Source organism: Euprymna scolopes, chromosome 15, assembly GCF_053919585.1.
Source record: "Euprymna scolopes isolate OS-2025 chromosome 15, ASM5391958v1, whole genome shotgun sequence".
Lineage (NCBI taxonomy): Eukaryota > Metazoa > Mollusca > Cephalopoda > Sepiida > Sepiolidae > Euprymna > Euprymna scolopes.
This window is the reverse complement of record NC_136496.1, coordinates 100,314,654-100,341,370: the sequence shown is the minus strand read 5'-3', so window position 1 is coordinate 100,341,370 and position 26,717 is coordinate 100,314,654. Positions and strand designations below refer to the sequence as shown.

Below are 26,717 nucleotides of genomic sequence, written 5' to 3'. Positions count from 1 at the left end.
AGAAAAAAGTAAATAAGATAATACTTACCTTTAAAGCTTTTTCAGCAACTTTCACCATACGATACTCTGCATACCTACGCACATAATCATGGACATTTTGTGCATTAACTTCAATATCAGCACCTCCAGCTATCAATTCTACAGTCTCGCCACCCTAAAGAATTTAAAAAGTTCATTAGATGGGTACAATTAAAGAACCCAAATCTCACACCTTTAATAATAATCTTAGACATGATTACAAATCTAATAGCAGGACCTGTAGAAATTGCAGTCATATTTCTGTAATCTAGTTGTGGAAATATATATAGTGCAGAGAGAGAGGGGGGGGGAGGTCTCCAAAACACTTCTAGGATTTTTTAGATATATTTCCATTCTATAGACATTCAGCATTTATTACTAAAGCTTAAACAATTTTATGTACGTCTAATTAAAGCCAGAGACAATTATTTTTTATTTTTATTTATTTTTTTTACATGGTAGTCACCACTTATCAAGGCCTGGAAGCCACTCGGGGATAAGGGTTATTGCATGTACAGTAATCAATGGGATAATATAGTAATCATTAGTAATGGAGATTTGATAAAGTGTCTTAAGGGGGTGGTTTATCAGGAATTTGTTTATGTTAGACTTGAAGACATCCAAGTTGTAGTCAGGTGGGAAACAGGCAAACGGAAGAGAGTTCCACAGGCGTGTACTTCTAAGAAAGAAGCTTTGTTCATGGAATCTATGTTTTGATTTAGGCACAGATAAAGAATGGGGAAAATTATTGACAGTAGTTTCAGCTAGACAGGTGTTTTTCATGAAAGATTGGTGAGGGGGAACCAGAGATTGGAACTCAGATGAGCACTTGCCATGGAAATAATGATAAAACAAAGAGAGACTCGCAACATCTCTTCTGTGGGAGAGAAGTTGCAGGGAAGAGAAAAGAGCATCCCCCACTAAGCCACAAAGTCTATTTTGTACTCTGTTAAGGCAGGATAGGCTATTTTTAGCAGCTCCAGCCCAGATGTGGCAGCAGTACTCCATTTTGCACTTTGTATTGTAAAATAATAATTGTCTCCATCGCTAAGAGTTTAATTAATCAAAGCAACTTTGTCATGGGTGATTTACTTAGTTCATCAGTGCAAAAAAAATTTGTATTAAAATAAAATGAATTTACTCAAATTTTGGTTGAGGTTATTTTTTGGCAAACATCTTAGTTTCATACCTAAAAATATTTGCAAAAAATAAACTAGTTTTTTTTTTGTTTTTTTTTAGCCAGAAAGTAAACAATATAAATAGAAATACAACTATTTACATATTTAATTGGAATTCATTATTGAGATGAGTATTATTTATTAATTTTATTTAATTGCGGACTATTATCCTCATCTTTTATTAGTTGTTTCACAATGTTTCGGCCAACTATTCCTCTGACCTTCGTCAGGCGGTAACCGCGACGGATAGGAACTCAATCTCCTGACTGCATTCACTGCAATTACTGTCTTCAGTAGTTGTTTTCGTCTCACCACATTTTGGCCAAGTAAGCTTCTGGCCGGCTTTGGGTAGGATTAAAATTGCTATCTTCAGACAATTCTCACCTGGAAATGACGAAGGCGAGAGGAATAGTTGGCCAAAATGTCGTGAAACAACTAAGAAAAAATGAGGATAATAGTCCAAATAAATAGAATTAACTATTTATGTGTTGCGAGATATTTCAAATTTTGGGCGGACATGTTACGAGAGTGGCCACACACTAAAAATGTGTTTTACACCTTTTAAAAACTTTTTTCCGATGATTATCATAAATTACAGACTTGAGTATCATATTAGCAGAAAAAAAAATAAATAAATAAAAATGACTTAAGAGAGAGGGGCGGGGGTCACTTTCTTGTTATAACGGTCTACTTTATTGCTCTTACTGTCCATTTCTTTACCAACGTGTCACGTGATTAAAATGTTATGAGAAAGCGAATCCTCTAAAGTCATTAAATTAATTCTTTTTCAAATATTTTGCTACTAACATGTTAGTTAAGTCTGTAATCTATAATAATCGTCAGTGGGGAAGAAAAAAAAAGGAGGGATGCGGGTGAAAAACATGCCTGTTTAACGGGTGGGCACTCTCGTACAGCTCCACCAAATTTTGTTATAAATTTTTGTTTCAAAGTTTTAGGACATAAGTTTATAAGTTTGTGCTAAAAAAAAAAAAGAAAAGTTACTTGGGCTTATTTAAGACTAGTCTGGGTGTGCGACATTGCCTGGGTGTGGAAGGGCAAGAAAAAAAAAAAACAAAAAAAAATTAGGAGTAGTAAGCAGGCTCAAACCTGTAACGCGCTTTGGCGAAAAGGGGGTGAAAAAAGCCAGTGATCTTATCGATGCGCCCACCGCGATTGTGATGTCACAGGCGGTCAAAATAATGTCTTATGCAACGTCATTGATGCAAGGCTTGAATGACTTGCAAAACTGGACAAAAAAAAAAAAAAAAACGGCCCAGTTGATGGTGAAAGAATGTTTTCGGCCAATTTTTCGATATTCGTCATCCAAGACATCAAACTTTAATACCAATTTTCTCACGGTCCAAGGTGTCTGTCGAAATTTTTGGCAGACATACAAACACACGCATTTTGCCTTTTATATATTTGATTTAGTTTTAACTTTTACTCCAGTTAAAAAAAAAAAAAAAAAAAAAAAAACTAGCAGTAGTCGATAACTTAAAAATGTTTCAGAAAACTTCAAAAAATAATTTCCTTTGCTATTTTTTGGTCAATGTGTGCTGCTTGTCAAACCTGCAAAGGGTGTTTATTCTGAAAGCCGTTTTTAACATGGGGAGGCTGGGATGGGTTGACAATTCCAGAAGGCATTTTCTTATTTTGAACGTCCCCGTACCGAGGACAGCTTTTGAAATGAACGCCTTTGCAGGTTGGACAAGCCGCGCACATTGACATTTTTTTTTTTTTTTTTTTTTTGATAAATAAACTAGAGTCGCGTTATCACAAAAATAGAACTTCATGCAATATTACAAGGGGCGTGCAGTAGGTACTGCCCCTGACCAACTTCCAGTTGTCTGATCTGACTGAAATTTTGCATGTGCAATGATTTATATCTCTACGGGTTATGTGGCAAATTACAGCTCTGAACTAATTGTGGTTTCTGTTTTACAGATGTTTGAACAACGTCAGGTGTGAAATGGAGCCTGTTGAATGTCGAGCAGTGATCCGGTTTTTGTATTTGAAAGGACGCACACCACAGGAGACTTTTGATGAAATGAAAGAAACTTATGGTGATAATGCCCCATCATATGACCTTGCAAAACGCTGGCATCGTGAATTCAAACATGGCCAGAAGTCTGTGGAAACAGCTCCCAGACCTGGTCGCCTCCTCTTCTGCCATTGATGAGGCATTTGTCCGTCAAGTTGAGGCTGTCATTTTGGAAGATTGGTGCATTACTATTCGCCAAATACCTCAACATGTCAAGATTAGTACAGGGTCTGTGGAAACTATCATTCATGACCATTTGCATATGCATAAGGTGTCTGCCAGATGGATTCCCAGGTTGCTCACACCATTTCAGAAGCGAGAACATGTTGAGTGCTCGAGGATGAATTTGGAGATGTGCCAAGAAGATGAGTTAAAGTTTTTCAAAAGACTGATTACACAAAATGAAACCTGGGTTCATCACTATGATCCAGAGACCAAAGCCCAGTCAATGCAGTGGAAGCACTTGGACTCACCTCCTCCAAAGAAGGCAAGGGTGCAGCCCTCCACTGGCAAGGTCATGCTCAGTCTTCTGGGACCAGATGGCAGATTTCCTGGCAAAGGGTACCAAAATTACAGCAGCCTATTATGCTTCACTTTTGAGGAAATTAAGGGAAGCTATCAAAATCAAGAGGCGGGGCAAGACCAGCAAAGGTACCCTCCTCCTGCAGGACAACGCTCCGGTCCACAACTCACCAGATCAGAAGCACGGGCGTGTGGTTATGAAATCCTCCCCCTGCCCCATCCTCCCTACTCTCCTGACCTTGCATCCTCTGACTTTCACCTCTTCCCCGCCATGAAGTTGTTTTTGAAAGGAAAGCGTTTCCCAGATGAAGTTACGCCGTGGTTGGAGGACCAACCTGGCGTGTTCTACATAACGGTCTCCAGAGCTGCATCAAACGATGGGAGAAATGCATAACTCTGGGTGGTTCCTATGTAGAGAAAGACTAATAACTGTGCCAAGTTTTGTTGCCCTACTGTTATGGGAAGTGGGTCAGGAGCATTACTTATTGCATGCCCCTCGTGTGTTTATATATATATATATATATATATATATATAAAATTTTTTGAAGTTATTTACGTGTCTCCTTATGAGAGCAGTTAGATACGATGTGGAGAAAACTAGTTCCCCTAAAAAAGCACACGGGATTGGAAACATTGCTTTAGTCTTTATTCAGATTTATTCTACTTTTTAAAAAGATTTTCTAGTGTTACATTGTTATTGTTACAAAATTTGAATTTTAAAAACAGGTCACTTGTAAAATTTTATTTGAAAAAAAAAAATAAAATAAAATAAATAAAAACTGCTGAATGTTGTGACTGACTAAATTCGTTTTGTTTTTATTTCAATAATAAAGAAATAAACTTGTTAATTTTATTTTTAATCTTTGTAAAATAAAGTGGCACACTGGGTTGAAAAAAGTTTGTCTAAGAATTTGCCAAAAATAATCGCGACTGTGACTAAAATTTATTTTAATAACATTTTTTGCACTAACGGACTTAGTAGATCGCTCATATCAGAGGGAATATTCAATAAAAAAATCAGGAGTTTTCTTTAGCAAAATATCTTTTTAGATATGGACTTAAAGATATTTGCCAAAAATAACCTCCGAGTAAATTTGTTTTATTGTTTATTACAAGATTGTTTTTTGATATTTTATGCTGATAGACCCAGTCGATCACCTGCGTTGAAGTTGCTTTAATCAACAGCAATTAGTCATACAATGACTACATATTTAGTAAACTCATAAATAAAAAATATTGAATGGTTTTTAAATTTCATTCCTTTTTGTAATAGTAAAAACTGTACTTCCTACAAACATTTATAAAAAATCAGACAAAAAGAATTTTCTTTTATAATCATGTACATTTCTCCAGAATATTAGCACAATCTATAAAAGCAAAGTACATTGAAAGTCTATTCCCTTTTTTGCAGCTTTTCTTTCATTCCTTCTGTTGCTGGCTTAGATATATATATATTATATATATATATATATATATATATATAAAATGTATCAATTATCTAATGTATTTTCAAACATTTACGTAAAAGTCACTTATTTAAATCTATATTTTATGCTTATATCACTACTGGTTTATTATTAAACTGAGCTACTGTTTAAGAGAGATAAATATTATAGATAACTAATGAGGGGCGGGAGGAGGATGAAATATGCCTAAATATGATATTTTAATTTATCCAAATTTTGTATATTAGAGTCAATTCCTTATCGATTATTTCATATGATATTGTCCTTCCATCTCAGAGGAGATACAGTTTAAAAAACTGGAGACAGACTGAGTTTTAGAAATGGGATTAATGTTTTTTTTTTAGTGTTACTCTAATTTAGGTAATTAAAATAAGAATTAATAAATTGTTAAAGTTTTATAAGTGAGAAAACTAATGCGATACATAAAAAAAAAAACAAAAAAAAAAAAAAAAACAACACAATTTACAGATATTCTTTATCATATTTAAAATCAATATTGGAAAAAAAAAAAGAAAAATAAATCACAAATTTTTTTCATTAAGAGACACAAAACCATCTACTTTCGGCATTTCCAGTATTTATCAATGATTACAATAAGAGAATATACCATATTGCCACTTGTTTTTTTTGTTTTTTTTACTAGAACATGGTTTAGATAACAAGCATTTTTTTTTTAAGTGTTATTCTAATTTACATAATTAAAATAGGAATTTATTGCAAATATGTTCAAACAAAATTGGTTTTCTAACAAAAAAAAAAAAAAAACTTGCCCCCTCCTCTAAAAAAATATGCCTTTCAAATCGTAAACTGCTTTGACCAGTTCAGGATTAAAAAAATAAACAAATCGATGCAGAATAATAAAAAATAAAATCAGAAAAATAAAATCAGAAAAATAAAATCAGAAAAAGAACTACTTGGAATCGAAACTGCAATTCTACTGTTAGTAGCCGTTTATGTTATCCAACAGGGGAAACAATGTGAAAGTGTTGTAAATTAACTTAATATACTAAGTTTGAAACATGCCAGGTCAATTTATTTATGAAATACATATGCCAACCAAGTTCTTTCTTTCCATTTTGACCCCTTAGCAACTATTTTAACCCGGTAAAGACCCATAAAAAAAAAAAAAAAATCCAAATCATTGGAGCCACCTAGCGCCATTCTGCAACCTTCTGTCTCAAAGGAGATACAGTTTGAAAAAGGAGAGAGACACACACACATAGCAAGTGTTATGGGATTTGGACTATCTATAATTATAGAATTAACATCTTCAAAAGTAAATGCTTGCATGGAAATGTTTAAAAAAACAAGCCAAGCATGCAGGTCCCTCTCCACAAGTGAAAAATTTACTTTCACCTTGACTAATGTTTGTGCAAAATTTAAAAAAAAGATAAGCATGATGTTCTTTAAAAGAATATGGATGTAGTTTATATGAACCATTAAAAGTAGTTAACATTTTCTGGATTTTTCACCCATTATCTGAGATAGTATGGTCAAGTGGAGAGCGGAGGAGGGAAAGAGAAATATGTGAAGAAGCTAACTCTTCTTTGAAAAATAAACATTTTAATATAAAAAATTTTTTTCCATTAAATAAAGCTATAGAAAAGAAAAAAAATTGCTGTCATATTTTAAGATCAGGGTCAATCTTTCACATGACATCTATTTCTTATGCCTTTTTAGGTACCATTATTTAATACAATTTTAATGGAATAAAATAATTGGAATTGGCTCAAACGAAAAAAGTTAAATATATACTAAAAAATTTATAGGTAAGAAATCTAAAATAATTAACTTGATGAAATGAAAAAAAAAAATAATAATTTGGTAAAAATAAAACAATTCAAAGTTGAAAGGATTAACAATACTATGTATAAAAATACTATGTATACAAAATCATTAAAAATGAACAAAAAATACACAAGTTCTACAGTTACAATTTTTCTCATTATCAACTTATTTTTATTTGGTTGATTGCTCTTCCAGTTTGGGTTATTACTATTTCTAGTGGTGTTTTTTTGTTTTTTGTTGTTGATTTGTCATTTTTTTTTTTTTAATGTATTTTGTTATTTTTTCTCTACTGCTCACATTTAGTATTTCTTTATTCTGTGCATTAATTATCATTTAAGTTTTCAAAAAATAACTTAAAACTACCCTACAGTTGCTGTACTTGTACTTGAAACGACATTCACCCTGGAGGAGTTGAGTCGGCTTGCTGTAGAAACTTAGAAATGATAAATCATAAATTGCTGTAGAAACTTAGAAATGATAAATCATAAATTGCTGTAGAAACTTAGAAATGATAAATCATAAATTGCTGTAGAAACTTAGAAATGATAAATCATAAATTGCTGTAGAAACTTAGAAATGATAAATCATAAATTGCTGTAGAAACTTAGAAATGATAAATCATAAATTGCTGTAGAAACTTAGAAATGATAAATCATAAATTGCTGTAGAAACTTAGAAATGATAAATCATAAATTGCTGTAGAAACTTAGAAATGATAAATCATAAATTGCTGTAGAAACTTAGAAATGATAAATCATAAATTGCTGTAGAAACTTAGAAATGATAAATCATAAATTGCTGTAGAAACTTAGAAATGATAAATCATAAATTGCTGTAGAAACTTAGAAATGATAAATCATAAATTGCTGTAGAAACTTAGAAATGATAAATCATAAATTGCTGTAGAAACTTAGAAATGATAAATCATAAATTGCTGTAGAAACTTAGAAATGATAAATCATAAATTGCTGTAGAAACTTAGAAATGATAAATCATAAATTGCTGTAGAAACTTAGAAATGATAAATCATAAATTGCTGTAGAAACTTAGAAATGATAAATCATAAATTGCTGTAGAAACTTAGAAATGATAAATCATAAATTGCTGTAGAAACTTAGAAATGATAAATCATAAATTGCTGTAGAAACTTAGAAATGATAAATCATAAATTGCTGTAGAAACTTAGAAATGATAAATCATAAATTGCTGTAGAAACTTAGAAATGATAAATCATAAATTGCTGTAGAAACTTAGAAATGATAAATCATAAATTGCTGTAGAAACTTAGAAATGATAAATCATAAATTGCTGTAGAAACTTAGAAATGATAAATCATAAATTGCTGTAGAAACTTAGAAATGATAAATCATAAATTGCTGTAGAAACTTAGAAATGATAAATCATAAATTGCTGTAGAAACTTAGAAATGATAAATCATAAATTGCTGTAGAAACTTAGAAATGATAAATCATAAATTGCTGTAGAAACTTAGAAATGATAAATCATAAATTGCTGTAGAAACTTAGAAATGATAAATCATAAATTGCTGTAGAAACTTAGAAATGATAAATCATAAATTGCTGTAGAAACTTAGAAATGATAAATCATAACAAAATACTAATTGAGAGCAGTAGAAGATGCATTAAAAAAGTGAACCATGTTCAATTTGAAATTCTTGAGTAGTTACAGACTACAACAAGCTCACCTTTGAAGAGTATAACCTGCAATTTTTTTTTCCACATAATCTAGAATATGTAATTAATGTCTAGAAAGGGGGGGGGGAAGAATGAAACTAGAATAATTTCTATTTCAATAATAACTCACCTCTTCAGAACAAAGCTCCATACAAAAATTCATATCAAGGGCAGCAAATAATAAAGAAGCGTCTTTCGTTTCAGAATCAACAACCAATTGTCGCAGACTTTCATACATAACAGGATCAAAGAATGCAAGGTCATGCCAACCAATTTTACGACCAAGTATATACTTGATCACATGTCTGTTGAGGAATAAGGGGCACATCTCATTCTGTAACAAGCATAAACCAATAACCCTGGAAAGAGAAATTTATATATATATATGAAAATGTGCAGTTTGCTGTTTGGGCTGAAATTCCAAGTTTCTTGATACTTTTGCATATTGTTTTACAAAAGAACACTTCATTAATTAACATGTTTTTATCATGGTCTTCATTCATTTTATTATAACCATTCTATTTACAAAATATTTTTGTATTATTATGAATGGACTGAGTAGTTTGAGTAAAATTTAAAAAGAAATCTTTCCAGTTAATTTACTTTAAGGCGGAGGCAATTCCTGCTTTCCTCAATTTTCCCAGGCAATGTTGGGACATGGGTCCCACTAGTTTTGTATATAACTTGTTTTAGTTAAATCAATTCTTGTTGCTTTGCCGTTGCCTGGTATCGATCAGTTTTTGTGGTTAGTGTTGTTTTCTGTTTTTTTCAATGACATACATGCTGACAACAAATCTAAATCTTTTATGGTCATTTTATTATATAATGTAGAGGGCAAAAGCAGAAGTGGAGAGTCGGCTGAAAAAATCCGACTACTTAAACATTATAAGCAATCACAAAAATATTTTTTCTAGGTCTAATTATAAATCAATTCAGTTTTGAAGAACAAATTATACCTTTTTTCTTTTTAAATTAGAAATAAAGCACTTACCTTCCAACATTTCTGAAGGCATTTAGGCGTTCAGCTGAGCTTTTTCCTGGGTGAGGTGAATAAAAACCACGCTTCCCCGGCTGCCAAAACAACGGTGCATTATCTTCTAAATCTTCGTCTTCTTCAACATCACTGCGACGCTCAACATTGGACTTTTTGGTTTTATCAGCAGTTAAATTGAAGATATCCAAGTCGAGCAGGTTCTCTGGGTTCATGTCACGGCTAGATTGAGGTGAGAATAAAAAAGCAATAGCATTTACTAATGAGTAAAAATGTTTTAAGTGATATGAAAATTAAATGAATGTGCTATTCGTTAATTACAAAAACACATTGTAAATCAGTACAAAATTAAGTTCGTATTAACTTTATATTCAAAAGTTATAAAAGAAAAAAGTGAAAACTAAATTTTCTCAGTCTAACATCCACAAGCAGCATGAATTGGAATACATACAAAATGCTAATTCTGCTGCAAAAAGGTAAACTCCTACTGGGATAGAAAATCCCTCATACCTGCCAGTATCTTATATTACTATAAAGCCATTATTTATCTGTGCATGGGTTATTGTTGCCACAACCAAGCTGTGGCATCAATCACTAGTCACTCTGTCTTGGGAAGAGGGAAAAAAAGTTTAATAGGTCCCACAGTCTATCAAGCATCAATCCCTCCATCCATGATCCATTGTCATGTTACATCTTTTGAATAGGATTATAGCCTTAGTAGTGTTAGCCATGAAAATTAAACTATGAAGAATAAATCCCAGTGCAAGTTGTTGACGGTAGTAGTTTTTTTTTTTTTTGCATGCGAGTAAAAGTTACTGACTTCCTGTCTTGTGAGAGTCAGATAGGCTGGAATTAAGTAGGAAATTATGAAATCAATTTAAGTGGACCAATAATTTCTAAAAACATGCATCCACAATTATAGGCATAACCCATGACAATATTGGAATTCTATGTGCTTAAAGAGTTATTTTGTCTGAAAGTAGGGAAAAACATATACGCCCGCACACAGGTGTTCATAAAGTCTCTAATTAAAAAATTATTAAAAGGACAGTTGAAATATCTGATCAAATTTTTCATTTTTTTTTTTTGTGTTCATTGAATTATTTTTTTTAGCAGTAAGATTTTTGTAATTCAGATATTTTGCTAAGAGGAAAAGTGTTAATTGAACACATAAAATGTATATTGCAATAGAAAACAAAAATTTCATTTCAAAGGGACTTGATTGACACCATATAGATATGTAATTTTAAAAACTCTTTATGAATGATTCATCAGCTGTCTTTATACATTTTTCAAAAACTATCTGAGGGTTTCAGAAGTTTATTTTCATAGAAGTAATTTTCCTTACTTCATTTCTACAACTCTTTTCAAGTCATTCATTTTAACATATTTGAATTGTTTCAACTTTGGACAATTTGAACTTTCATTTTTCCTTAATTGCATTTATCAAAAAATTTTAAATGCTACTTTTACATACATCCCCACTTGGTTTCAGGTTTTTTAAAAAGGTTAAAACAGAATGTACAAAGTTAAATTAATTTTAAACTTACTTGTTATGAGAAAGGATAATTTCCATTGCTTCATCAACTCGTTGACGTAGAGATTCTTCTGATGCTAACAGAAGTAATAATTGGGCTGGAGACAATTCCAGTAACATTCCCGTTATCTTTGCTGCCATTGACTGAAAGTTAAGAAAAAAAAAAAAAAAAAAAAAAAAAAATGACAATTTATTACTGAAAAATTTATTTAAAGATTTAAATAAGGATTTTATGTACAAGGAGTTAAAACCAATTCTTTTTTTGGAAAACGACTTTTGGGAATTTGTAATGTAAGAATATGAATATTTCAATTTATGAAAATTTTTCTAAAATAGGTAATCATAATTAGACTAAACTCAATTCATGTGAAAATGGAGTCTCACTACATAATGTTCTTGACCCATAGTTGTTAGTTGGCAAATAAAACAAACTTGGATTCAGACATTTATTTTAGCATCAAATTTTATAACTTTTTCTGACAACATTCATCTTTGTATGATTGAGCTGGCTCCTTGCAAGGAGTTAAGAGTTTTGATTGAAAGCTGACTAAACAGAGATTCATTTCCAATATTGAATTGAGTTACAGCCAGTCTTAAACCCATTAACAAATATGTGGATGGATCCTGCTTTACTGTGTCGAGCTATATTTTGAGTTGGCCACTATATTGCTTTTTCCAAACCCAAAATGGAACCAGATTGATGGCTTCTCTGATGAATGCTGAAAACCTCGACTGAACCAGTGAAAACATCTTGCAAAAAGGTGGGTGAAGAGAGGATATTCAGTGCAGTGACAAAAACTTCCAGGATACGGTGGCCATAGGATACGTTTTCAGGTTAGGTTGTGGAATACAATGTTTTTCCGGCCCCTGGTTATTGTATTTGCCCTGCCTTATAGTGTTCTTTGTTATTTGATTATATACATGTGTATTATATACTGTACTGTATTTTTTTTTTACTAATTTTCAATGCTGTATTCTTTGGTTCTTTTGTATATACATATTAACCAAATTTTATATTTTTAAAAATTTAAAGAATTAGTTTAGTCATTTAAATAATACCACTTAGATTAATTAGTAGTCTGTAGATTTTCATCAACTTCAAAATGGCTTCCAATTCCAAGTCTTAATATTTTATTCTATGTTAGCCAAATGGGATAAGAAAAAAGAACTACATTTACTTATCAAATACGTTTTATGTAATAGATTTAGTTGCCAGAGTGCTGATAGCAAAGAATAGTTAAGAAATTAAATTAGTTTTTAAACTTCATGATCCAGTTTGTCAATTCCTAATACTTTTCTCAAATCATAAGCTTTCATTTTGCTTCAGGTGATATTTCAACTCACAATCTGTCTATAAGTACAGCATGCTAACCAATTGAAACACCAGAGCAATTATAAACGAGAACAGGTGACTGCTATTATTTTGGTTTTTGTCTAGCTCTCCAGTGTCAGATGGTGAATCTCGAAATAGGATTTCTAAGTAAATGCTCCTCTAGTATTTAAAAATAAAAAAGATAAAATATCAATCGGGATTAAATATTAAAATTGACCAGAAATATTTTTTTTTTAGACTACAGATCAACATTTGTCTTAGACTGACAAAAGAATTATGCACCTTTTGTTAAGCTATTAATGTTCATGAAATGGGGATGGTCATCTTTAGTTTATATACAAGATTAGATTTTATAATCCGTTTAAAAGCTTGGTTTAAATTTAAAAATTAAAATAAAGCTATGACAGCTCTTTAGATTCATAGAATTCTATTTCTTGGAAACATCTACGTCCTACTTATGTTTTAGAAAACTAAAACCATATTGAAAAGTAAAAGTCAACTTACTGGTTGCAAATCTCTGACTTTTGGATAAAGTCTTTCGCCTAACTGACGTCTGTAATTTGAAGAACTGTCATTATCTGAAGTTGGTTGTTCATTGTTTCCGCTGCTGCTTCCACCGCCGCTGCCACCACTACCACCACCGGCTCCTCCGCCGCCACCACCACTACTACTGCCACTACTACCACCACCAGCTCCACTCGCACTACTACTGGTGCTGCTGTCGGAAGGCATATAGAATGGAGGAGCATCATAAGAGAGAGTACGCCTTGTGTCTCTTGCACGTCTTTGTAAAGCAGATCGCATACGCTCCCGCTCTCTTTCACGTGACCGCAGACGCTGGATCAAGTCTGCAATCAAAAATTTCCCTGATGAAGGAGGATCTGTGCAGAGATTGATGTCAATTTTAATATTTAGAACAGTTAACTATTTAGGAATTAGGAAAATTATTTACTTAATTCTTAAATATTTGTAGCCTATAATATAGTCGACCATTTGTTTCAGAGGTAGGGGTTGGATATATGTCAGGTCATGAATGAAACCAAGATTTCACAATGTTGTATAGCATTTCATGTCAACAGGAAATGATTACCAAGAAAGATGATATATTAATAACCAATCGTTCTAACCAGCCAGGAATTGCTTCATAAGAGTAGAAAATGAACTTTTGGTTTACTCTCGGCAGTGTGTGTGCGCATGCTGCGAACGCGTGAAATGGGGGACAGCTTGCCTGCGAACGAGTGAAACAGGGGACAGCATTGTAGTCTACATTGCACTGTAGAGAACCTTGTGTTGATTTTATAAAATAATCTTTAGATAATGGCTTGACTAACTTTAAAATGCAAAAGTAAAGTATCATGGCCCAATTGTGCTCTAAACCAAAACATTCATTTCGAATGTGTTTGTCTCTTATCAAAGAACTGTTGATTTTATGAAGTTATTTTTAGATAATCACTTGAATTAAAGTTGAAGATACAAAAATGTAAAGTATCATGGTTCAATTGTACTCTAAAAAGAAACATTTTAAAAGTGCCCCTATTTTATAATAGAATCTACATTTGATTTTATAGGCTGGACGTTTCTGCTTGTATGGTGATAAAACTTTAAAATGCATTTGTGATGCTTTCATTAATTGGATTGTTCCAATTATCGAGAAACGAACTCAAACTGCCTTTTAAATAATAGTAGATAATGGCTGGAATTTAAGTTTAAAATACAAAAATCAAGTACCATGTGCTCTAAGCAGAAACATTCATTTTGAATACACCCCCGTCTTAAAGAATCTGCTTTGTATGGTGATAAAGCTTCTCAAATGCACTTGTAATGTTAGGCTGTATAAGGGTGTTAACTTCGGTCAAAATTGGACTGATCGTTCTTTAATTGGATTTTTTCTATTATTGATACTTAGAGGTATTCGATACAAAACCTATGTAAGAACACTTCCAGAAACAAAGTACATTTGTGTGAAATTAAAAAAAAAAAAATCAGTCCAGTCGTTTCAGAGTTCATAAGGCATGAACTTGTAAGTATGGATATGTTGATTCTGTTAGTCAGAAAGGATAAAGATTCTGATTGGTTAGAAAAGATTATCTGCAAGACATTCTGAAATAGTAGTTTGTTAGTAACAGGCTGTTCAGGAATTTATGATCCAACTAATAAACCCAACTAGAAATGATTCACAGAATTGGATATATTATAAAGTAGATGTAACTACTGTGTTGTTCATGATGTAGTTAAGTCATTTTAGTTCTTAATTATTTTTTTTTATTTGTTTACACATCTTTAAGCTTATACAGAAAAAAAAAATTTTTCGTTGTAAGGTAGACAACTCTTATTATATTTCAAAATATAAAGTATGTAGTTATAAGTTATTTTCCTTGCTGATTTTTATTTTTAGGTGACTATTTAAAAATGTGTCATTAGTTATATGAGCATGGCTAAGTAATTACATTATATTGCTAATAACTAAAAAATGTAAATTGGCTAAGCAAAATCAAATTTGTCAGCTTACATGCTATTTAGGTCTGATTTTGAAATTCGGACAAGCTAACCATATATTAGATAGTTAATGCATTCATCCATAAAAAAAAAAAAAAGAAAAAGACCACAGTGTTAGCATATAGAGTGGCCAAATGTAATCAACAAAACGAGATCACATAATATCCAACAATTTGCTAATTTGTGGCTGTGAAGAGCATCAACAATAATAATTCTAATTGAAAACTATTAGAGCAATCATTTCCCTATTTTGGTGAGAACAAAAAGCTTGGATCATCAGAATTTAAAAAATTAAAAATGTTAATGTACAAAAGTCTTTTAGATGAAAACATTTGAATAAATATACTTACTGTATTGTAAACTTTTACCCCCAACAAGTACTCCTTCCAGAGATGGCAATTTTTCAGAAGTGAGGACAGCCTAAAATATTGAAAGATATGCAAACTTCATAATTGCATTTTTTTTATGAAAGTAATCGAGAAATGAGAATTGAAATCTAAAAATTAAAAACGCCCAAAGACAAATTAAAAATCTACATTATAAAAATAGGTTGTATGCTACTTAAAAGAAAGAATGGGGGAGGGAGCAAAAACAAATTAAATTTCTAATATGAACATGTTTTTAATATCTATTCACACTGGAAATATATTAAGTTTTAAATCATCTTTCTTATAGAGTAATATATTTGGAACAAATAAACTGGATGAATCTATATAATTATATGCTTCAGGTTCATATCACTCTCTACAATTTAAAAAATTGGGATCACCCAATTGCTAAAGATGCAATAATAATAGTAAAAAAAATTATCAGATTCTTTCATTGTGTTGAACATGAAACTAACTAAAATACACTTTCATCGTCTATGGGCTACAATCAAAGTGTAGTATCTTTCGGTCAAAAGATGGAACAAGAATATTGTGAAACGAGTTTGTACTGGACATCCATAGAATGGAGGATACATCACAAAGCCCTAAAAGTTTTGGAAAGACCCCCATAACCAGATATTTTGAAATTATATTAACCAAAATACTTAGATACGCAAGTTTCAGTTTGAACACAAATGGTACAATAACATCAGCTTCATCTGTGCCAGACATTCATAGAATGAAAATATTTTTTAAGCACACCAGTAGTATACAACAGATTTTAGATAAAACTGGAATTTCCATGGGCCCCGCGAGTTCAGAAATAGTGAAAGAATGAATTTACAAAGACAATTTAATAAAATTAGAAAGAGAATTTGATTGCTTATATAGTCAGAGATTGTAGGTAAATTGCACATTTAAAAAAAATTTTCCATTAAAAGTTTAAATCAAATTGATTAAAATAAGAAATACTATAGTAAAAAAATAAATAAATAAAAAAAACTTAGTTAACAGGAAATTACTTGGATTATTTAAACTACTATTCTCGTCTTTGTTGTGGTATTCGTAACAGTTTGGACATTGTAACATCAGACTTGCAAAAACTTTTAAAACTCTGGAAACGGACAAAATTATAAATATTTAATCGCTTGGTATAGATTGTTCTCATTCCATTAGAAATGAGAATTTGTTATTCTTACTACTTGTAATAAGGATCAAACCTTCAACCTTCAAAAAATTATCACTAGGAATTTATTGTTAACTACTGTTTTTAATGCCATGGGTCCAAGTGGACAATTCTAAACCTAATTTTGTCTCCATATAGTTTTTGTTATTTTATTTATTTTATTTTTAGTTACTCATATTGTAATTTTCTTCCCAGTGTTCCAGTCTATAACTATCCATTCTATATTGGAGACCAATTTTGACCAAAACAAGCCGAGCATGCAGGATCCCCCTCCAGGAGTAAAAGCTTTACTTTCACCATGACTAATGTTTGTGGAAAATTTCAAAAAATCCAAAACATAGCTATTGAGAAAAGTATGAACGAATGAATGATTTGGGAGCAATTTTACCTCTATAATGGCCCCTAGGGTGCAACCAGAGTTATCCAGAAAAATCAGTTTTGGCAAAAATTTATTTTTTACCATGACTACTGTTTGTGCAAAATTTCAAAAGAGTGGTTATTGGGAAAAGTGCAAAAATCCCTCCTTTGTCGGGGGGGGGGGGGGGTTACAGTTTTTCTTGCTACGATTTCTACTGCATCCCACAAGAGCAGATGATTCCCCCCCCTCCGTCCATATATGGTCAGCCATAGGTGTGAATAGTCATTCAAATAATCCAATTTATCAATTCTCATCACAAAAATTCTGAAAGAACCAATTCATCTTACATTAGCCATAGCTGTGTAAAAACTTCTAGCAACTCCACTTCCTTCTCCAGGTTCATCTTTAAATGTCACCTTCACTTTGTGCACAGCCAATGGTGGTCCAGTGGCATTCGTCCGGCGGTTGAAATGCGTATTCAATTGTTTAAAAGTTTGGGTTATCAGAGATGTTCTATCACGCTCCACCTGAGAAAACGAAAATAGTTGCATAATTATTGAAATGTCTAAACATGCTCATAAAATTGTCAAATAATTCTATAAAATACATATTTATATCAGATGAGAAAAAAAATTGAGTATGGTTAGACATTGATTTTTATTGTATGTTTACCTGCACACCATCATACAGAGAAAGAAAGGCATGAAATAGTAAGAATTGGAAATAAATGCTGTGTTCATAATTGAATATATTTTTACTATTAAAAAAAATTAAATCATTAATAATATTTGAATTCCTATCGTGTTAAAATCTTGCTATTTTGCGAGTCTCATGCGAGAGAGGCAGCCATCTTGAATTGTTTTTACTGTGTGATGATACAACTTTCCTTTTTGGAAGGACAGGATTTCTTTTGAAGTTATTAAAGATGTTACATCATCCTGGATATTTTTTTTATTAATATTTAGCAATAAGTTTCAGATTTATTGATTTGCTATGTTGGAAAAATAAATATTCTGTTTTTTTGCATTGCTATCAGTCTTCATAAATACACACTAAAAATGATGGCTTTACCATCTCATACATAAGTATTTTGCTTGGATAATTTTGAGCTCTATAAAAGGGTATTAAAACTGTCAAATGAATGTAAAATCTGGTAGAGATTTTCGATTATCAGTCAGACACCTCTAAATGATTTCTAGTCGAATTAATTAGAACTTTGAAGAATTCCGCAGATTTTTTACAAGAGATTCAGATTTCAAGGCATCAGACGTGAATCATGAATATATTGATATCAGGTTGGTTGAAAAGTTTTTACTGCTTTGCGGAATGGGCATTTTAAATCGTAATTGATTTTATGCATTTTGTTTGACAATATTCTCAGCATCACTGATCAAAGATTTTTTTAGGAGAATCTGGTTGGGAAATCTTGCTCATCCTGAATATTCTCCAATTGGCCAGATTAACATCATGATAGACTAAACACTAATTAGATTCATATTTCACATCAAAACCTACCATTGAGGTATTTATTAGCTCGTAAACAGATGGAATCAAATAATAGAGAGCAAAGGTGGTTGTTATGAATAAAGATTTTTAAAATTAAATCTTAAGTCTACAAAATCTTTTACACCAGCCTAATGTTTCGTTTGTCGGATAACACCAGCTTTCGAAATCTGAAGTTTGGCATTTCACAAGTGTGAACCTTGTTAACTCGGATATTCAAAGACCATACAAGAAATAGTTTGGGTTCATGATTTTTAGTTTATTTGATGGCAAAGCAAAAGTCTGAATCAAAGAGCCTTTTAACCAGTTACATTCTTTGTTCTCTTGGTGAATTATAAATTGGGGCCACAGATTTTGCTTTTAGTATCCAACTCCTACAAGAGTTATTTACAATATCTACAAGTTTTGGATGATTGTTCTCATCTAAATTTTAATCGGGTTCGGAGTTTTCAGCAGTTCAACTCTCCAACCTTGTTCAAGTATCTTTCTTCATAGTTGATCACCTTATGAGAATTTCAAACTGAGCATGCCAATAATAATATAAACAATACTTTGTATGCAAATATCAAAGTATTTTACAAAATTAAATACTGCAAATGATTTTGGGTGAAAAATACTTACCTCCAAAGATAAATCCCTCTGTTGAGAATTTCTGATTTTTTCCATTTCTCTTCGAAATCTGCTTTCTTTTACTGGGAACCCACCCAATTCGTGTATCACAGATCCAGCTTCGGCACCAACATCATCACAGAATACTCTTCCAAATAAATCCAAACATAAACGCCATCTTCCAAGTAATATATCATGTGATACTTGCTGCCCAATCAAATTTTGAGCCCTGTGATAAAACGAAAATGAATTTCACAAAATATTGAGATTAATTTTATGAAAGTAAAATCTATTTTCATTCAATGTATTTATTCATTACAAGATTCATATTTACTAGCAAAAAAAATGTAACTTGTGTCTGCTAGTATAAATTAAGACAAAAAAGTTTAAAGAAAAAAAAAGAAAACTGATTAGATCTATCCCTTCAATTTGTAAAATAAACTGATAAATAAAATAAATTCTTGACTATATATGAATTTTTTTTCATACACAGAGTAATCAGAAATCAGATGGTAAAGTTATTAATAAATTATGTTAAATTAGCATTATAAGCGTATGCTGTATTTTCATGGACATCGGCAATATTACATACCTATTGTGTTTCAACAAGTCATATTTTTAATTTTTGGTCAATTTTTTAAAAGAATTATATTGATGAAAAAAGAATAGAATAAACATTCCAATGGTGTTAATTCATTTTTCTTTTATGCGTTTAATGCTTTTATGCTCCAAGTTAAAATGAAAAAAAAACGGTAAAAAATAAAAAGGGAAACTGTTTTTTCAATGTTTATATTTTATACGTTACCTTTGGATACACATGCGTGGGGTTAAATTTTATTGGACATGGCTGAAATTTTACAGGCTATATAAGCATAGAAGTCTATCTCTACTGGACTTTGATTTTTATTTTTACGACCACAGGAAACAAAGTTACGACCGAGTAAAGTTGACAAAGAATATTTCAAAATTGATAAGATAAATCGGCATATATTAACCATTTTCATATAGATAATAGTTTCAGAATTATTTTCATGTATAATATGTAAATATTTGATAGCTATTAATTATCCGGAAATTTCTTTAAAATGTTATCTTTTATAGAAATTTATATTCAAAACAGCTCGCTAAGCGCTAATGCACTGAGCTGACTAGAGTATTCTCTTAAAAATAGAAAACTGTTTTTCTGCTTTCGTCTTACTAGACTAAGAATTTTTTATTCTGATTTTGTCAATTTAAAAAAAAATACTTTCAAGTTTTTAAATTTGATTTCCAAACGATACTATTTTATTGTTTTTAACACTTAGTACACATGTACTAAAAACGTTTAACAAAATGTACTAAGTACGTGTTTAACTTGTACTTAAGGTAGAATTGTTTTTTAGTGGTCAAAAAAAATATATTCAGAAATCCATTCTTAACAGGAGGAAGGAAGGGTGTTTTTTGTTAACTATTCTGTACTCCCACCTAACAATTAAATAAAAAACATTGTGAAACTTGAATTTATTGTTAACTCATTGTTAAGACCATTTTTTCAAATCTGTAAAACAGACCCGTTTTTTTAACTGAGAATATCTAAATAATAATTAGGCGGTTCGATAATTTCATTGTGATGCATTTTGTAAATTTTTACCTTGTTTCCATCATAACATTTTTCTTTAAAATGACTATCTTTCAAGGTTTTCGGGTATGCTGAAAATGAATATCGCATTTAAATTTTCCGCAAATAAGCTTTCCAGATATTAAGCAATGTCATTTCTTATGTTATTGCTGGTGGCCATCTTGGTATGCGCATTTATGCATAGTTTCTCGGGGTTGTGTTTGCGTGCACTAAGATGACCACCAGCAATAACCTAAGAAATGACATTGCTTAATATCCAGAAAACTACTTATTTGCAGAAAATTTAAATGCAATATTCGTTTTCAGCATACCCTAAAACCTATAGAAGTAATCATTTTAAATGTTAAGGTGGAAACAAGGTAAAAAATTACTGTTTTATTTCTTTGTTTACATAGTTGAATTTTCAGTAAAACAACAGAATAGAAATGATAAAAATTACCATCAACTGGTGAATATATAGTTGTTGCTTATCAGGATTTCTGGTATCCTGGTACTGTGAAAGTTACATTAAGGAGTTATGTAGAGTATGATTTATGGCTGCTTCTCAGAAAATAGGGATATATTTTGGGCCAGATAAAGAGGATTTACAAAATTGAAAATTAGACTGGTTCTAAAATGCATAAGTTCTGGTCAACTATGGGAATTTCCATCTTTTACAGAAATCCAATATCTATATGAAAAATTTTCTTTGATTTATTTCTGAGATTAATTCATATCTACTCAATTTTATTTTTATTTGAGGGGAGTAGTAAATACCGACCATGAATTTAGGCATCCAATGGCTCTCCTTTGGTGAGGAGGCAGGAAAATGCCTGTTTTCAAAGCTATATTTAAATACCACTATAATATTTAGTTTTGTTCATAAATAGACACCCACTGTATGATACCATGCGCCAGTTTAAAAAAAATTTAAATTTGTACATCTGAATTCATGGCTTATGATAGAGATACATCGGATTTGACTGCATAATCAGAAAGGGCACAATTTTATATAAGTGCCAAGTTTCATGAGAATAGCTTGAAAAATAAATAAATGGTGGCGAAATTACCAAATTTCTTGAAATTCGGAGGTCCATAATTTAGCCCACTTTTTCTAAAGAAAAATGTCCACGGAAAAGCCTAAATTTTGGCACTTACAATTCTTATACCTTTTGAACTACTGATGGTATTTGCATAATTCAAACAGTTTTAAACATCTTTTACAGAGCTCTTTTCAGCCAAGATGATAAAATAACAATTATCTAAAAAGAAAAAAAACTTGTAATGCTAGTAAAATTGCACTACAAGATCCCATGATTTCTTTTTAAATAACAAAAAAGTTTTTAATTAACAATGATAAATGTATGAAAAGTTTTAAAGTTTTAATTAATTTTAACAGAAAAGTTTTAATTAAAAACAAAAACAGTATTTCTATTTATACCAATATAGGTATTTTTATATTTACTTAAATAATCTTATTATCTCGGAGTATATTAATTCATATTTTTCATTCAATCCCATTTATCAACCATTACATTTTAAAAAATTTCTCATCCATTCCCCTTCATTCAAATGTGTTCATTTAAAAATAAACCCAGATTTCTTTGCCAATTGGTAGAGATTTTGCATTATTTAATTTGTATATAAAGACAAAGATTGAATGCTGCACCAAGTTAAAATTTCCAGCTTTTCCAGTCATTTCAATTTTATTCATTAATAGCTATTTGTTGACCATTTGCTTTTCATTTAACCTTTTTTCTGCAAAAAAATCATGATATTCATCAATTTATGATGTAATCATTTACAGTTTAACTTGGCCGCCCCGATTGGCTAAGCACTTTGGCATCTTTTGGCTATTTACATAAATAGCCAGAAAAGGCAGTACAAAAAATCTGTTTTGTCAGATTCAAAAGCTGCACCAATATCAATTTTTATTTCATTGCTTTTAAGAAAGCATTATTATTTTGAAAAGTAACATTTGATTTTGGAAGATAAAACTACACATGGCAAACCCACATAGCAACTGAAATCATTGCAATGGTGATTTTACTTTGATTGTTTTCAATATTTCATAGAGGATGTGCACTCCGAAAATATTTACCTGGTTGTAGCTCCAGAGGCTGGTGCTCGAGAAGTTTCTATGACAACCGTATTGGAGACATTTTCATTGGCACCAACCAAGTCAACTTGAGCATCAGAAGTACCAGGAACAATCTCCAGCATATTGCTGAAATAAAGATAAAGCAAGACTTACAAGTAGAGAGACTACAGATTATTTTTATACTAGATGACTTCACCAGCCCTTTTGCAAAGTGCTCTACTCAAAATATTTGAAATAAAACTTTTCATGACAGTAAAAGAATCAATTTGCCTGGGAAATTGAGAATGTGATGAAAATCTCATTAGTTCCCCTAAAAAAATAGGCTAAAAAGTACAACCATCATAGCCAAGAAGAACCCACCATCAGTAGCATTTTTGAATTTTATTGATTTGCAAAACATTTGTCCACAAAATAAAATATTCCTAAATAGATCCATATGCTATAGTAAAATCATGGAATTAAAAAATATAGCATCGTTAATTAATCTTTTTTGAACAGCTATATACAAATTAGTTCAGTTTATTACAGAGTTGATATAATTACGCAATATATAAAACAAATAAGGTGTTGCTACTATATAAACTTGAAATAAGGTGTTTTAACCTCACCATTCTGCGATTATCTATTTAAATTTGCTAAGTATGAGCACTCAGTGTTCATACTTATTTAATCTAAATGAATTGAAGATACAAAGAGCCAATTTTTACAGGCATTTGATTATAGAAAAATAAAATCTTATTTAAGTTAGCAAAAATCCTAATAACAATATGAATATTAGCAAGTAACATACTCTCAATAACATTTCCTTGTGTTGGTATCAGTTTTGAATATCAGTAAAAGCCAGAAAATAAACAAGCAAAGCAATCTGCAAGGATCCAATGCGGCAATGGATAAAAGTGAAATAATCAGTTTTAAATGACCGTCCTCTAGAGATTGAATGTTCAATTTTGAGTATGAGCAATACCAAGAATACAATTACAAATTACTACTTCCTGTGGATTAAAGGGTTGTGTTTGAAATTTTATACAGATTTCAGAAGTTTGGCAAGAGGCATCTGAAGAAGATCTGAGATTATATTGGCCAAAATGTTGCGAGAATAACATCCAAGATGAGAACAGTCGTCCGAATAATATATAAATATAGAAGTAATCAAAATGTGAGATAACAGTCAAGGAAAGCGAGGTTTTGTTCATGGCCAGAAACCGTTTTTGTAAACCACCTTGATCTTATAAAATAGTTTATAGAAAATTCTATTTAAAACAGTATTTTCTCTTCATTTTCTACAAATTAAATGTCACTTTCTTGAAAAGATTTTTTTTCCAAAGTAAAATGTTTGAAGTCAGGCAGCCGGTACCTTCAGACAGGAAAATAGGAGAAAGAAAGAAGGGGGGTACAATTGTTGTTTTTGGCTTTGCAGAACATGATTAAGTTTTGCAAAGAGATAAAAAACAAAAACAAAAAAACTAAAAAAAACTAATATACAGTGCTTTTGAGCCAGGAAGCTGATGGTTAGAAATAGGAAAAATAAACTTTTGTGTTGCATAAAGAATATGTATTTGAGTTTAAAATTTATTTAAAAAACTTATCTTTTTATTTGACACTAGCATTGCTTAGAGACACACTAAGAAAAAGATGGCTCCAGAAAAAAAAAAAAAGACATTAAATATTAGCTCATTCATATATTAAAATATTTAATATGCATAATCTAAAACTTATAACTAAAATTATTATCAGAATATATTACGAATAAAAGGCAACAGGAAATTGATAGAAATGTTTACATACGTGTCTGCAATAACAACAGGAGGATCTGATGCAGATGCACTTGAGAGTCCTGAACTTGACTGCGAAGTCATTGGAGTTGCAGCTGTCACACTGGATGAAGATGATGAAGGCTGACCAGTACTGGTAGATGGTAGAGCAGGTGTTGTTGAAACACCGTCACTACCAAGACTAGATTGAAGAGAAGCGGAAACTGCACTCTGAGAGGCAGCAACCATTTCAATAGAGTTCGAATCAGAGACAACAACTACTCTGTTATTGCCACTGCTAGCGTTACCCACAAGGCCGCTGACAGGACCCCCTACGCAGACACCAGAATTGGAGGAGGCGGAGGTAAACAGTGGTCCAGTTGGCAAGTTGGATGAGGAAGATAAGGGAGCAACCAGAGGAGCACTAGCGCCACCCTGGGCTGAACTGGCATGAACTATCACACTAGCCTGCTGTTGAGTACTAAGTGAACTGAAGACCTCCTGCTTGGATTGTAAGGATGAACTCAGAGGCGGAGGCAGTGCAGAAGTTGGAATCGACTGCAAGACAGTCTGTTGTGAGCGTGTATCAACATCAGACGTGTCCATGGGAGTAGGGGCATTTAATGCACTTACTGCTTCAGAGGCAGCAGTCGCCACATCCATCAGGTTAGAGGCCATCGTAGTGATTGTATTTGAAGATGTAGCAAATGAAGAAGAAACAGCTGAAGATGATGGTCCAGCTGCGATAGTTGTGTTGACCACTACCATTGCTTGACCGGCAGGTTTAACAATGACACTAGTGCTTGCAGTTTCTTGCCGTTCTGACGTAGATGTCGAAGCTTCTACCGTGGAGGCAGACAGATTTTGCTGTTCTTGCAAGCGCAACGACAGAGACATATGCACAGGCATTTTTTTCTCAAATGGGCTGGCCGAAAGAATTCCACCAATACCACCAACACTGGTACCAGATGCAACATCATGGCTAGATTCTTCGACTCCACCATGATGGATAGCCTGTCTTGCAATACCAAACAAATCCTCACGTCGAGAATTGGGCTGAAGCAGGTGAGGTAGATCTGCCAGTGGCAGTGCCTCAACTAAAGGGATGCTGAAAGGGTCTGGCGGGGGGCAGCCAAGAAAAATAGTGGAATCTGACCGCTGGAAGAAAGGGTGTTTCCTTCCAGTGCGTCCACCAACATCACTGTCTCCATCCACACTCTCCGCATCCAGAGCAACACTGTTGACTGGATCGTCATCATGCTCCTCATTATCGTTAAGCTCATGATCTTGCCAAGAGTTAACAGAAATACCATCCCTCAAAACCTCTGTGTCAGTGTCTGTGCCACTCCTTAAAAAGTAGATCAAAGCATCAAAAACATAAGCAACATGTCGCAATGCAGAGATGTCGATGACCGGCAGGCTGTCGGAATGCTCATCATTGTGCGAGCGCATTAGTGACAAGGCATAATTCAGAAAATCTCGACGAGCAGAATTTCCATCTGAAGCAGCTGGAAAGGTTAAAAAAAAAAAAAAAGTTATTTTTAACTTAGAATATACATATCATAAAACAGTAAAAAGAAAAGTATTAAATAATATCAAAACATGAAATAGTAGTCACATCTTTTAAAAGCATTTCATAAAGTTAAACTTGAAAATGTTCCAAGTAATGCTGTATAATTTTTTATTAATCATTAAAAAGATTTTTATTAATTTTCTGGTGGATGCCACTAAAAATCTCAAAAAAAAAAAAAAAGTAATAAGAATTAAAGAAAATGATTTTTCATTTAATAAAATATTATACAGCATTACTTGTTTTCTAGAATTTTCAAATTTAATTTATACAGAGAATGTTCAAGTCAAAGGTTTAACCAGTTCCACTTTTCTTTTAATTTCTAAACATTGATCACATTATGTGTAAAAGGAAAAAGGTGTCTTTCAGTTTCAGGTCAGTAATGAGTAATTATTCTTTGTTAAATTATTTTCTAAAATTAATCAATTGTTATTGTTTAATAAATAAAAAAAAATCTTGATTTATTTTCTTTCTTTTAAAGTATATCTGAAATATGTTAAGTTAGGTAGCCAACATCAAAGATTTTTATGTTGAAAAGTTCTGATCACTAAGGGGAGTAGAAGAATCAAATAGAGTATGAAAAGTTAAATATAGAGATTTTCTTATATGG

At 31.8% G+C, this 26,717-nt stretch overlaps 1 protein-coding gene across 8 annotated transcripts in view; it reads right to left on the bottom strand.

The window, feature by feature from the left end:
* The window catches only part of LOC145294035 (E3 ubiquitin-protein ligase UBR5-like), a 177,599-nt gene that overhangs the window by 4,207 nt on the left and 146,675 nt on the right, over nucleotides 1–26,717 (bottom strand). For all 8 annotated transcript variants that reach the window (XM_080141018.1, XM_080141022.1, XM_080141023.1 and 5 more), the window contains 10 exons: nucleotides 24,572–26,045; nucleotides 22,787–22,912; nucleotides 19,101–19,317; nucleotides 17,324–17,503; nucleotides 15,415–15,484; nucleotides 13,073–13,416; nucleotides 11,249–11,379; nucleotides 9,699–9,920; nucleotides 8,838–9,066; nucleotides 29–154 (listed from right to left, as the gene is read on the bottom strand). In XM_080141018.1, coding sequence (XP_079997144.1) covers nucleotides 29–154; nucleotides 8,838–9,066; nucleotides 9,699–9,920; nucleotides 11,249–11,379; nucleotides 13,073–13,416; nucleotides 15,415–15,484; nucleotides 17,324–17,503; nucleotides 19,101–19,317; nucleotides 22,787–22,912; nucleotides 24,572–26,045 — 3,119 coding nt within the window. The remainder of the gene's footprint in view (nucleotides 1–28; nucleotides 155–8,837; nucleotides 9,067–9,698; nucleotides 9,921–11,248; nucleotides 11,380–13,072; nucleotides 13,417–15,414; nucleotides 15,485–17,323; nucleotides 17,504–19,100; nucleotides 19,318–22,786; nucleotides 22,913–24,571; nucleotides 26,046–26,717) is intronic.